At 43.9% G+C, this 13,926-nt stretch overlaps 1 protein-coding gene across 1 annotated transcript in view; it reads right to left on the reverse strand.

Annotated features, from left to right (window-relative positions):
- Positions 1-37: 37 nt before the first annotated feature.
- The window catches only part of LOC141106700 (uncharacterized), a 28,289-nt gene continuing 14,400 nt past the window's right edge, over positions 38-13,926 (reverse strand). Inside the window, exons 4-5 of the mRNA XM_073597638.1 lie at positions 2,931-3,034; positions 38-1,303 (exon numbers count right to left, since the gene is read on the reverse strand). Of these exons, the coding sequence (XP_073453739.1) occupies positions 845-1,303; positions 2,931-3,034 (563 nt within the window). The 3' untranslated portion in view covers positions 38-844. The remainder of the gene's footprint in view (positions 1,304-2,930; positions 3,035-13,926) is intronic.

Below are 13,926 nucleotides of genomic sequence, written 5' to 3' on the forward strand. Positions count from 1 at the left end.
AACATGCTGTTCTGTAGGTAAGGAAACACCTACACCTCATGAGCATACCACACAACCAAACAAAACAAATGAACAACCCCCTAACTGAGCCGAGACTCAAGTTATTAAAAAAAATAGATATTTATATAACCAGCAAATTCCAAGATTAAGTGCTGAACTTGAGATTAATATATTAAGTAATAACATTAACAACCTCAAATATTTAAGGCACTATGTGTGGGAATAGTTTACAATGCAGCTGATTATTAGGACGACAACATTGAAGAGCACAGTCTAGGCAATGTTTTTCTTTTTTGTTTTTTTTTCTTCTGCCCATGCAAAAGACACATGCAATGTGAACATCAACTCAGTAGCCAAGTGACCCAACACTGAAACACCAAGACATACATTAACAAACAATTGACACGAGTACACTGTACTGCTGACGATATGTGCATTTGTTGCGCTAAACCTGTACGTTGAATGGCTTCCCAAAAAGATGTGTCTTGCACTAGTTAGAAGGCAATTGTATAAAAAATATATCAGGAGAGAGCGAACTCTCTCCTGTAAGTCACCTGTCTAGAGTTACAATAGAAGAGAACAGGACTAGAGACAAGGTATACCAAATGTGCAAAACACATTAAAAGTGATTTTTTTTTTCCAATTTTTTTTTAAAGCTCAAGATTGTTTCAAATTGCACCCAAGTCTACGTGATTCAAAAAATATTTTTTCTTTTCTTTTTGTGCCATGGCGGATTTTTTTTTTTTTTCATCTTTTTTTTATCAAAAGCCATGTTCTTGTGTTTTGCTTCAAACAAAAGGTTTGAATCTTTGAGCTTCTCCTCTACATGTAGGTTTTTGAGTTCTCACATGTACGGATACTGGTTGAGTTTTGTGGGGCTCATGGGAAATCCCGTGTAGGCAGGAGATGCGGCGAAGTACGAGTGGGATGGGAAAATTGGTTTGTACTGAGTCTGGTGGATAGTAGGTGAAGGTAGAAAACGGGGGTTGATTCCTACGGCGACCTGGTGGATGATGCCACTGGGGTGGGAGAAGTTGTAGGCAGGGTGTTGTAAGATTTGTCTTGTGGTACACGGTGAGGCCAGGAGGTGGGCCACAGGTGCCGCAGTGCTCAGCGGAGCGGAGGGCACATAAGATAGGATGGTGGGCTGGCCCCCCAGGTGAGCATGTACTGCGCTGTGATTTGGGCTTCCATGTTGGAGGGTGAAGGAATGACTGGTGACGGTGGGTGTAATGAATGCCTGCTGTCTTCTGTGCCCATAGTTTCCATTCCATTCTTGATGCCCAGATCCAAAATGGTGTACCTGCCAAAAGGAGAATTGTGTAAACTGCATTATTTATTCAGCCTGGGCTGATGAATACACATCTACAAGGAAACACATTAATGGTCTATATTAGTAAGGTCATTTAAAAGCTGGGGAAAAAAGTAACTACACACATATAAAAGCATGTATGTATATTGTAAAATGTTCAAGCCCAGCTGCATGAATTAGGCAAAATCTAGACCCTTGCAGTGTGTGTGTGTGTGGGGTGGGGGGATGCAAGGGTCAACTCAACTGCTTGTTCAGTCTAGGGCAGTAGTAAGAACGAGTAATACAAACTACTTGTTAGAGGGGAGACTCCGCATGTTTTCAAAGGAAGGACTTCCCTCACCTGATGGTTAGGGACATAGCTATGGTGCCTGGGGTAGTACCAGGATCACCAGACTGCCTGAACAGAATTACAAATCTTTTGGCAAGGCAGACTGTGCAGTTAATATGTATTTGGCTACTTGTCTGGAATTCCATTTTAATAAAATGTGATGCATCAACTGGCTAGACTCAAGTGTTGATGAGACCTGTTAACAACTTTCAGGTACCTGTATTAAAGTGATATTAAATTCTTTTTTTTGTTTATAAATAACAAACATGTTATACTTACCTGTTCTGTGCAGTGGTTTTGCACAGGGCATCCCAGAACCTCCTCTTTTTGAGTCCCTTGTCGGCGCTCCTGGCCCCCCTTGCTATGGGGGCACCCGAGCCGACCCGCTGCTCTGTGCGTCTCTATTCCGACACAAAGCTGTGGCTTGACCCTGCCCCCTCTCTCTACTCATTGGTTCATTGACTTTGACAAATTTGTGAGCCAAATGGCACCCACTGCTGTGTCTGAGGCCAATCAGGAAAGAGAGAGTCCCAGACAGCCTCGGGTCTCGTGCAACATCGCTGGATCCAGATGGGGCTCAGGTAAGTAATAGGGGGGCTGCTGCACACTGAAGGTTTTTCTTTGATCTTAATGCATAGAATGCATTAAAATAAAAAAACTTTGGCTTTTACATCCACTTTGAGTTATACAATATGGATGGGCTGTAAGCATACAAATTTCTTTTTTAATGGAAAACATAACTAATATAGAAAGAGTCAGTGTTAGGAATGAGATAATTTCAGATCCCATTAACTAAGCAAGAGGGTGAAAAAAAGCATTAATGGATATTCATTCACAAGGATGTTCGGAGGCGTAGGCAGGGTCTTGCACTTTCCCTGTCAGGGAGTTGCATGCACTTGTACTTATGTAAACACAAATGCTTTTTTGCATCAGCATTTACCTACATGTGTGTATGATGTATTCCCCCAATGTGGAAGTTTTGCATTCAAGGAATATGTCGTATATGCATGTGCGGGAATACACCGATGCAGAAAAGCATGAATGCTTACATGAGTACAAATGTGTACAGCCATTCACCTCTATGGGTGGGTGTACTTGCCATCTGCTGCTCCACGGCAGCGGAAAAATGGCAGGACTTTTGTGCCAGACCATGCCTGTGCTTCTAAATGTATGAATAAGTTTTAAAACTGTTGATAACTATAAGATATATGAGGTCAGTGCATGATGTCAATGTCAATCTGTGCTGTGATAACAGAGTAGATATGGTACTCCATTTGATATCAAACATACCTGGCTGAAACTCAGAGGCTGTTGCTGCTGGAATGCTGATGTAAGTTTCTGTTTCTTTCTCCCTGGGGCTGACCTGCCTTTTATTAGGGGATGGCTAGCTGCATCTGAAACATATACATTTCATGTTAGCATTCTGCAATTAAGTATCATACAATAAAAGAAGGTTGCTCAAACTGTTAAAGACCATATTTCAGAAAAGACGCCATTATCCTAATGACTAGACAAAAAATACAGCGAAAAAAAAAGGGTAAGGGGAAGAAAGAGAGGAAAGAAAAGGAAGGGATGTGGGAAAGGAAGGGAAGGTTCTCACAAGTAGGTCTTCAATGAAAGTCACCTACCTTTGTTTGTGGCCCTGTGTGAGTTGTCCTTGCGGTTTTCAATCCTGATAGGTGGAACTACTAATGTACACACTGCAGGTTTACTCTCTGCTTTTTATGATGCCCGCTTTTCTGAGTTCTCATTGGTGTCCGAGGCAAAGCTGCTCTTCACAAATGGACTATCATGGCCAGAGGAATCAGAGCTCGGGGATCCATCGACAGTATCACAACCGCTTTCAGGTTCATCATCAGACATACTGTTGAAGGACAACCCACACTGGTATTAGATGTATTGCCCTCCGTAATATAATGGCAATTTGATGCACTTATGTATACTTTTAAAAGACCTTTAATAAATCACTACTGTTTTAAAACATCACAAATTTATGTCCACCAAGTTTGAATTGCTGATCATGTGTGTTTTTTATTTATTATGTTTTCATATATATCACTTTGGGGAGTTTTTACTTCACTTCCTGTCTCAAGACAAAACAGGAAGTGAAAGGCAATCTCTCCAAAGTAAGGGAAATCTTCGCTGACAGTCATCACAGAAACAGGTTTCCCCACTGGAAGTTGTCCCCACTATTCCTGTTCTACATGTAATACAAAATATTCAATTTTCCCTCTTTACCAGTCCAGATAACAATGGTCACTGGGACAAATAGAAAGGGTGAACCTCCCCACCAAATGTATAAACAACAATAAAAAACTGGCAGTAGTTCTAACCCTTCCCTACTATCTGAAATGAAAACGAAAACAATGCAGTTATATGCTTCAAGAAAATATTTTTACTAAAAGAGATATGAAGATCTTTGAAAAGGACGATTGAACTTGTATCTCTTTTCTTATGAAGTCCTATGAACAGACTATTACCATTGTATGTTGTGGTGCTACATAATAAAGTCAATGGTGTTGGAAAAAACATATCACCTGTTGGGTCTTTTGCAGGGGGATGGGCTGGACTGGCCAGAGGAGCTTGTGTTTAGGGTGCTGTCTGGACTACTCAGGGAACACACTTGATCAATGTTCAGAGTACTCTGACAGGCCTCACAATCCAAGCTTCCTTTACATAAGCAATTCATTGATTAGTGCATAAAGTTGCATTGACATTTGAACTTTTTTTCATAATTTTTTTCATTTTAAACATCTTTTATTCATTTAATAAAATCCACCTATCATTCAGTCTTCCAAGACATTGGTCTAGTGCTGCAGGAAGGAATCAGCATTCTTAATATATTTAACCACTTCAGATCTGGGCCATTGCCAAATGATGGCAACATCGCGGATCTACATTGCCGGGACGACGCCTATTGACGTCGTCCTGTGCACGAGCGGCGTGCTCGGTGATCAGCGAGTCTATGAGACTCGCCTGATCACAGATCAGAGTAAGGGGTCGGTCCCGACCCCTTACCACATGATCAGCTGTCAGCCAATGACAGTTGATCATGTGATGTAAACAGAACCGGTAATCGGCTATTTTTCCTCCTCGCGTTGACAGCGTGAGGAGGAAAAAAACACCCGATCACCGGCGGCCGTGATCGGGACATTAGTCCCGATCATGGCGATCTTCTGTGACACAGCAATAGGCAGAAGTGCCGCCTACCAGTGCCCACCGGCGTCACCCATCAGTGCCCATGGTGCCATCAATCAGTGCCATCCATCAGTGCCCACAGTGCCACCCATCAGTGCCACCCATCAGCGCCCACATCAGTGCAACAACAGTGCTGCACATCAGTGCCACCTATCAGTGCCCATTAGTATCACCTACCAGTGCCCATAAGTGCCCATCAGTGCCGCCCATCACTGCCCATCAGTGCCACCCATCAGTGCCCCCCATCAGTGCCGCCCATCAGTGCCCCCATCAGTGGTACCTATCAGTGCCCATCAGTGCCACCTATCCATGCCACCCATCCGTGCCACCCATCAGCGCCCATCAGTGGCCATCAGTGCCGCCTTATCTGTGCCCATCAGTACCGCCTTATCTGTCCCCATCAGTGCTGCCTTAGCTGTGCCTATCAGTGCCGCCTTAACTGTGCCTATCAGTGCCGCCTTATCTGTGCCTATCCATGCCCATCAGTGCAGCCTATCAGTGCCCACCAGTGCCGCCTCATCAGTGCATATCAATGAAGGAGAAAAATTACCTGTTTGCAAAATTTTATAACAAACTATTAACCACTTCAGCCCCGGAAGGATTTACCCCCTTCCTGACCAGAGCACTTTTTACAAATTGGCACTGCGTCGCTTTAACTGCTAATTGCGCGGTCATGCAATGCTGTAACCAAACGAAATTTGCGTCCTTTTCTTCCCACAAATAGAGCTTTCTTTTGATGGTATTTGATCACCTCTGCCGTTTTTATTTTTTGCGCTATACACGGAAAAAGACCGAAAATTTTGAAAAAAAATGATATTTTCTACTTTTTGTTCTAAAAAAAATCCAATAAACTCAATTTTAGTCATACATTTAGGCCAAAATGTATTTGGCCACATGTCTTTGGTAAAAAAAATGTCAATAAGTGTATATTTATTGGTTTGCGCAAAAGTTATAGCGCCTACAATCTAGGGTACATTTTCTGGAATTTACACAGCCTTTAATTTATGACTGCCTATGTCGTTTCTTGAGGTGCTAAAATGGCAGGGCAGTACAAAACCCCCACAAATGACCCCATTTTGGAAAGTAGACACCCCAAGGAAATTGCTGAGAGGCATGTTGAGCCCATTGAATATTCATTTTTTTTGTCCCAAGTGATTGAATAATGACAAAAAAAAAAAAAAAAAAAAAAAATTACAAAAAGTTGTCACTAAATGATATATTGCTCACACAGGCCATGGGCATATGTGGAATTGCACCCCAAAATACATTTAGCTGCTTCTCCTGAGTATGGGGATACCACATGTGTGGGACTTTTTGGGAGCCTAGCCGCATACGGGGCCCCGAAAACCAATCACTGCCTTCAGGATTTCTAAGGGCGTACATTTTTGATTTTACTCCTCACTACCTATCACAGTTTTGAAGGCCATAAAATGCCCAGATGGCACAAACCCCCCCCAAATGACCCCATTTTGGAAAGTAGACACCCCAAGCTATTTGCTGAGAGGCATGTTGAGTCCATGGAATATTTTATATTTTGACACAAGTTGCGGGAATGTGACAATTTATTTTTTTTTTTTTTTTTTTTTTGCACAAAGTTGTCACTAAATGATATATTGCTCACACAGGTCATGGGCATATGTGGAATTGCACCCCAAAATACATTCTGCTGCTTCTCCTGAGTATGGGGATACCACATGTGTGGGACTTTTTAGGAGCCTAGCCGCGTACGGGACCCCGAAAACCAATCACCGCCTTCAGGATTTCTAAGGGTGTACATTTTTGATTTCACTCTTCACTGCCTATCACAGTTTCGGAGGTCATGGAATGCCCAGGTGGCACAAACCCCCCCCAAATGACCCCATTTTGGAAAGTAGACACCCCAAGCTATTTGCTGAGAGGCATGGTGAGTATTTTGCAGCTCTCATTTGTTTTTGAAAATGAAGAAAGACAAAAAAAAAAATTTTTTTTTTCTTTTTTTAATTTTCAAAACTTTGTGACAAAAAGTGAGGTCTGCAAAATACTCACTATACCTCTCATCAAATAGCTTGGGGTGTCTACTTTCCAAAATGGGGTCATTTGGGGGGGGTTTGTGCCACCTGGGCATTCCATGGCCTCCGAGACTGTGATAGGCAGTGAAGAGTGAAATCAAAAATTTACGCCCTTAGAAAGCCTGAAGGCGGTGCTTGGTTTTCGGGGTCCCATACGCGGCTAGGCTCCCAAAAAGTCTCACACATGTGGTATCCCCGTACTCAGGAGAAGCAGCAGAATGTATTTTGGGGTGTAATTTCACATATTTCCATGGCATGTTTGAGCAATATATCATTTAGTGACAACTTTGTGCAAAAAAAAAAAAAAAAAAAAAAAATTTGTCTCTTTCCCGCAACTTGTGTCACAATATAAAATATTCCATGGACTCGACATGCCTCTCAGCAAATAGCTTGGGGTGTCTACTTTCCAAAATGGGGTCATTTGGGGGGGGGTTTGAACTGTCCTGGCATTTTATGCACAACATTTAGAAGCTTATGTCACACATCACCCACTCTTCTAACCACTTGAAGACAAAGCCCTTTCTGACACTTTTTGATTACATGAAAAAATTATTTTTTTTTGCAAGAAAATTACTTTGAACCCCCACACATTATATATTTTTTTAAAGCAAATGCCCTACAGATTAAAATGGTGGGTGTTTAATTTTTTTTTTTCACACAGTATTTGCGCAGCGATTTTTCAAACGCATTTTTTGGGGAAAAAACACACTTTTTTACATTTTAATGCACTAAAACACACTATATTGCCCAAATGTTTGATGAAATAAAAAAGATGATCTTAGGCCGAGTACATGGATACCAAACATGACATGCTTTACAATTGCGCACAAACGTGCAGTGGCAACAAAATAAATACATTTTTAAAAGCCTTTAAAAGCCTTTACAGGTTACCACTTTAGATTTACAGAGGAGGTCTACTGCTAAAATTACTGCCCTCGATCTGACCGTCGCGGTGATACCTCACATGCATGGTGCAATTGCTGTTTACATTTGACGCCAGACCGACGCTTGCGTTCGCCTTAGCGCGAGAGCAGGGGGGACAGGGGTGCTTTTTTTTTTTTTTTTTTTTTTTTTTTTATTATTTTTTTGCTTTTTTATCTTATTTTAAAACTGTTCCTTTCATTTTTTTTTTTTTTTAATCATTTTTACTGTTATCTCAGGGAATGTAAATATCCCCTATGATAGCAATAGGTAGTGACAGGTACTCTTTTTTGAAAAAATTGGGGTCTATTAGACCCTAGATTTCTCCTCTGCCCTCAAAGCATCTGACCACACCAAGATCGGTGTGATAAAATGCTTCCCCAATTTCCCAATGGCGCTATTTACATCCGGCGAAATCTAAGTCATAAAATGCTCGTAGCTTCCGGTTTCTTAGGCCATAGAGATGTTTGGAGCCACTCTCGTCTCTGATCAGCTCTATGGTCAGCTGGCTGAATCACCGGCTGCATTCTCAGGTTCCCTGTTGAGACAGGAGAGCCAGAGAAAAACACGGAAGACGATGGGGGGGGGGGGGGGGGCATTCTCTCTGCTTGTAAAAGCAGTCTAGAGGCTAATTAGCCGCTAGGATTGCTTTTACATGAAAGCCGACCGCTGGCTGAAAAGAATGATACCAAGATGATACCTAAACCTGCAAGCATCATTCTGGTATAACCACTCAAAGTCGTGAATGCTGTACCTGAAGACAAAAATATGGCTAACAATAAAGCACAGTAAACGGTAAAGTATAAAAAACTGCATACCTGAAAAGCAAACATGATAAAACATAATAACAATAAAACATTGCAGAATAGAATACAGTAAAAAAGAGCAGAACAATAGAGAGAATAGAGAGAGAGAGAATAGAGAGAGAACAATAAAACGACAACTATTATTTTTTATTTTATATTTTTGTTTGTGTTTTTTTTTTTTACACTTTTTTTGTAACTGTACCTTTTGTAACTGTAACCGGTTCCAGGTTCGGGTCTCTCAAAATGCGATGGCATCTTGGGAGACCCTGTGAAAGTGTGTCCTAGTCTGTGCAATGCTGTACCCTACGCTAATACTCAGCTAGTGAATGGTAGCGTTCAAAACATTCACCAATGCAAAGACCAGGATTGTCAGGACAGGAGGGACAATAATAGCGGGTGTCACGCCTATATCCGCGCTTACTGCAGACACGACATCTTTTTTGGGGGGTTCGCTGGGTAGGGGTACTCGGGAGGACATAAAAATGCCTCTCATGCAGCCGACTGCATTTGGTTGGGGATGTGAATGGGGGAAGTATGGGCGCTGCAGAAGTGGTGGGTTCCCAATTAGGATTGGCGAATGCAGCAGGAAGGGCACTATGGGCACGACGGGCCTGTGTTTGTCTTCTTGGTGGCAGCGGGACACTATTTGTGCTTGCCACCTCACCAGCTTGAACTGCACTTATGGGACTCGCCACGTCACCAAGTGTTACTGCAGTGCTGGTTTGACTACGACCGGGGTGTACTAGGCCGCTGGCGCTTGCCAGTTCACCAAAACGCTACCAAAAAAACTGTTAACGATCGCAGGGATCAGGCCTGACTCTGCGAACGCTGCAGTTATGCGTTTAGTGTTTTGTAAGTGACAGTGATCGATCGATACTGCACTTGGGTGGGCTGGGCGGAGGGACAAAACGCAGGTGCTAGCAGGTATCTGGGCTGATCCCACTAACACTGCGTTTTTGGGAACCCTAAACTGCTGGGGATGCCAGTATAGATCTGATCGGATCAGATATTGATCAGTTCAGATACTATACCACTAAGGGAGGTGTACGGTGCGTGCGTGGGTGTTAGCGCTACTGGCACTAACCTGACGCTGCCTGGGGCTGGTGCTTGCCAGTTCACCAAAACGCTACCAAAAAAACTGTTAGCGATCACAGGGATCAGGCCTGACTCTGCGAACGCTGCAGTTATGCGTTTAGTGTTTTTTTAAGTGACAGTGATCGATCGATACTGCACTTGGGTGGGCTGGGCTGGGCCAGGCGGAGGGGCAAAACGCAGGTGCTAGCAGGTATCTGGGCTGATCCCGCTAACACTGCGTTTTTGGGAATCCTAAACTGCTGGGGACGCTAGTATAGATCTGATCGGATCAGATATTGATGCGTTCAGATACTATACCACTAAGGGAGGTGTACGGTGCATGGGTGTTAGCGCTACTGGCACTAACCTGACGCTGCCTGGGGCTGGTGCTTGCCATTTCACCAAAACGCTACCAAAAAAACTGTTAGCGATCGCAGGGATCAGGCCTGACTCTGCGAACGCTGCAGTTATGCGTTTAGTGTTTTGTAAGTGACCGTGATCGATCGATACTGCACTTGGGTGGGCTGGGCCGAGCCGGGCGGAGGGGCAAAACGCAGGTGCTAGCAGGTATCTGGGCTGATCCCGCTAACACTGTGTTTTTGGGAACCCTAAACTGCTGGGGACGCTAGTATAGATCTGATCGGATCAGATATTGATCCGTACAGATACTATACCACTAAGGGAGGCGTATGCTGCGTGCGTGGGTGTTAGCAGTACTGGCGCTAATCTGACGCTGCCTGGGGCGACGCATATCACCGCCGGGCGATCAGGGGGCTAAATCTTTATTCGGTAATAAACGGCGGGTGCCCTGACACTATAAAAAATAAACAAACTAACCAGCGTCACCCGTAACGGTTATACAGTGATCAGTGGTGAAAGGGTTAACTAGGGGGCAATCAAGGGGTTAAAACATTTATTAGGTAGTATATGGGGGTCCCTGTCGCTATAAAACGCTGACGGCGAACCTAAATATTTACCTCACTAACTAGCATCACCAGCGACACTAATACAGCGATCAGAAAAATGATCGCTTAGCGACACTGGTGACGGGGGGTGATCAAGGGGTTAAAACTTTATTAGGGGGGTTAGGGGGGTACCCTAGACCTACAGGGGGCCTAACACTCACTGCCCTGACACTAACTGTCACAAACTGACACCAATACAGTAATCAGAAAAAAAAAAAAAAAAAAAAAAAAAAACCTGCTGGTGTCAGTTTGTGACGGGGGGGGGGGGGGTGATTGGGGGGGGATCGGGGGGCGATCGGGGGGGGGATCGGGGTGTTTTGTGTGCCTGGCATGTTCTACTGTGTGTGTGTGTGTTGTGCACTCACATTTCAGTCTTCTCTCCTCGGCCCGGAACGGAAAATACCGAGCCGAGGAGAGATGACATCATTTCCTCTGCCTCTGTGTACAATACAGAGGCAGGGAAATGATCCCATTGGCTGGGAGCGATCGCGAGGGGGGGGCCACGAATGGATGGCCTCCCCCTCACCTCCGATCGCCGGGGGAGATTTGCCGACCGCCGCAGGCACCGGGGGGGGGTCCGATTGGACCCCCCACCCGCGGGCAGGCAAGGACGTACATGTAAGTCCTTTTGCCTGCCCGTGCCATTCTGCCGACGTATATAGTCGTGCGGCGGTCGGCAAGTGGTTAAACATGATTTTTTTTTTTTTAAATTTCCATCTTTTTTTGTTTGTTTAGCACAAATTAAAACCCCAGCTGTGATTAAATACCACCAAAAGAAAGCTCTATTTGTGGGAAAAAAATGATAAAAATTTTATTTGGGTACAGTGTTGTATGACCACGCAATTGTCTTTCAAAGTGCGTCAGCGCTGAAAGCTGAAAATTGGTCTGGGCAGGAGGGGGGTTTAAGTGCCCAGTAAGCAAGTGGTTAAATAGCTTTTCCTATAATACCAAAACTTCTGGAGATGTCAGTGAGTGATTTGAAAGGTACAATCCAGTCAAACTTGAACACTTAACATGGATATAACCAAACTGTAAACCTACCCAAGCAATTTAGTTGTATAAAAATGCTTCAACAGAACGGGCCGCTAACCAATTAAAATGTTGTGGTTAACAGTAATATGGTGTTGCGGAAATACCTCATCCTCAGCCTCTCAATATACATCCACGAGGATACTTGAATTTGTCCATCAGTCTTTTGCAGTCTAATGCCCCGTACACACGGTCGGATTTTCCGATGGAAAATGTCCGAACGGAGCGTGTTTTCGGAAATTCCGACCGTGTGTGGGCTCCATCGGACATTTTCCATCGGATTTTCCGACACACAAAGTTTGAGAGCAGGATATAAAAATTTCCAACAACAAAATCCGATCGCGTCAATTCCGACCGCGTGTGGCCTGTTCTGACGCACAAAATGCCACGCATGCTCAGAAGAAATTCCGACACGGAACAGCTCGGTCTGGTAAAATTAGCGTTCGCAATGGATACAGCACTTTCGTCACGCTGCAATGTTAAAAATGGTTTAATACAGCGCACTCTCTTATTCTTTATAATGTGACAAGAATTAAGTAGTTTTGCTGCTCATATTCACACAGACTTCTCACAAACTTATTTCTTTACTATTTATCGGGATTCCCTCAATATATTTTGATTTGTCACAATTGACATAATTATTTTGGTGTTGTTTTTTTTGTTTGTTTTTAAGGCCGATTATTTTTTTTTTTTTGGTTTGTATTTTTTTCAAGGCTTATTTTTTGTTTTTGGGATTTTTATTTGTACTCCTGAAAATTTTTGTGTGTGTTTTTTGTGTCAAGTTACCACAACACCATTGATATGTTGTTCTATTTAATCTGTAGGAGTTTGTGTGGTGTTGTTGTCCCTTGTTAATTTCACATTTTATGTTAGAAATGTACCTGAATCGTCACCAACAAACTGTCCTTTTTGGATGAAAACACACAGGAGAGTATAATTTTCCAAAATAAAACTTTTATTAAGGGCTCACAACTAAACAAAGAGGGAGGCAACGCTGGAGAAACTGCAGAAAATTGCGAAGCCTTGGACCCCCAGGGCAGACATCAATTATTTTCAAGCAAAATTGGTGGCCTGAGGAGTCCTTATCTAAGGGAGTGCAGTCTGGTCCAGAAGTCCCAGAGATCCAGAAAGCAGCAGATGACATCTGTGTCCCCAGGCTGTGGTCATACGAGAGACTGCAGCTTTTGTCAGACCAGACTGAACCCAGGGCCATCACTCTCTTGTCTTCTTTCCACGCCTCTTTCCACGCTGTGGCTCTGGTGGTGGAGTTGTGGCAGCAGGAGGAGGAGGAGGATGGTCCAACTCAATCACATCGGTCTTGGGTGTTAGTTCACCACTCACCCCCTTAGTTAGGACTTTATAAATAAGTTGCTCACACAGGAGGCGTTGACCCTCCTGCATGCCCTGCAGTTTGGTGGCAGCCATGCAGGCAAAGGCCTCTTCAGGAGTGGGTAAGGCTCGGAGGGACGCAGAAGCCTCCTGAATGAGCCTGAGCGCTGAATCCTGCATGGGAGTCGCCTTCCTCGCTCTTTTATATGGAAGGCGGAGGGGAGAAACCCGCGTTTCAGTTAGGCTGCGACTGGTCCCAGGCTTCTCTTGGCTGACACTTAGCCCCGCCTCCTCCTGGCTGCCACTAATCCCCGCCTCCTCCTGACTGCTACATTCCACAACCTCCTCCTGGCTGAGGTCTTCCTGTGTATGAAAAAGGGACATAGTTTTAGTTTTTATTCATCAATCACACACAATTTTCACCTCCTGACTTTTGCAAATTGAATGTTAACAAATATAACAGACTAGCATTCTGAGCCCAGCATTTTTCATTCTTGTCCCAATTATTTTTGCCCACTACTGTCTATTGATCTGTAAAACACTTTTTTTCAATCAGCAATTAGTGATCAATAATAACATCTAGTAAACATCATTTCTTTATTGTCCAGAAATCAGTAGAAGAATGCTATACCTGACTCCAGCTGGGCTCCTCCACTTCTTCCTGGCTGGAAGGCCCAGGTTGGACATCGGAAGCCTCAGCTGGGGTGGAAGGAAGAGTGGAAGGAAGAGTGGAGAGGGATTCCCTGACTTCAGTGTGGTCTGACAGAAATCGCAGTCTCTCATAGTACCACAGCCTGGGGACATAAACGTCATCTGCTGCAGCTCCGGACCTCTGGGAATATGTGACCTTCTTGCGCTCCCTAAGATAAGTGCTCCTCAGGCCACCAATTTTGGTTTTTAAATAGGGGATGGTTGC

Source organism: Aquarana catesbeiana, linkage group LG08 (assembly GCF_042186555.1).
Source record: "Aquarana catesbeiana isolate 2022-GZ linkage group LG08, ASM4218655v1, whole genome shotgun sequence".
Taxonomy (NCBI): Eukaryota; Metazoa; Chordata; class Amphibia; order Anura; family Ranidae; genus Aquarana; species Aquarana catesbeiana.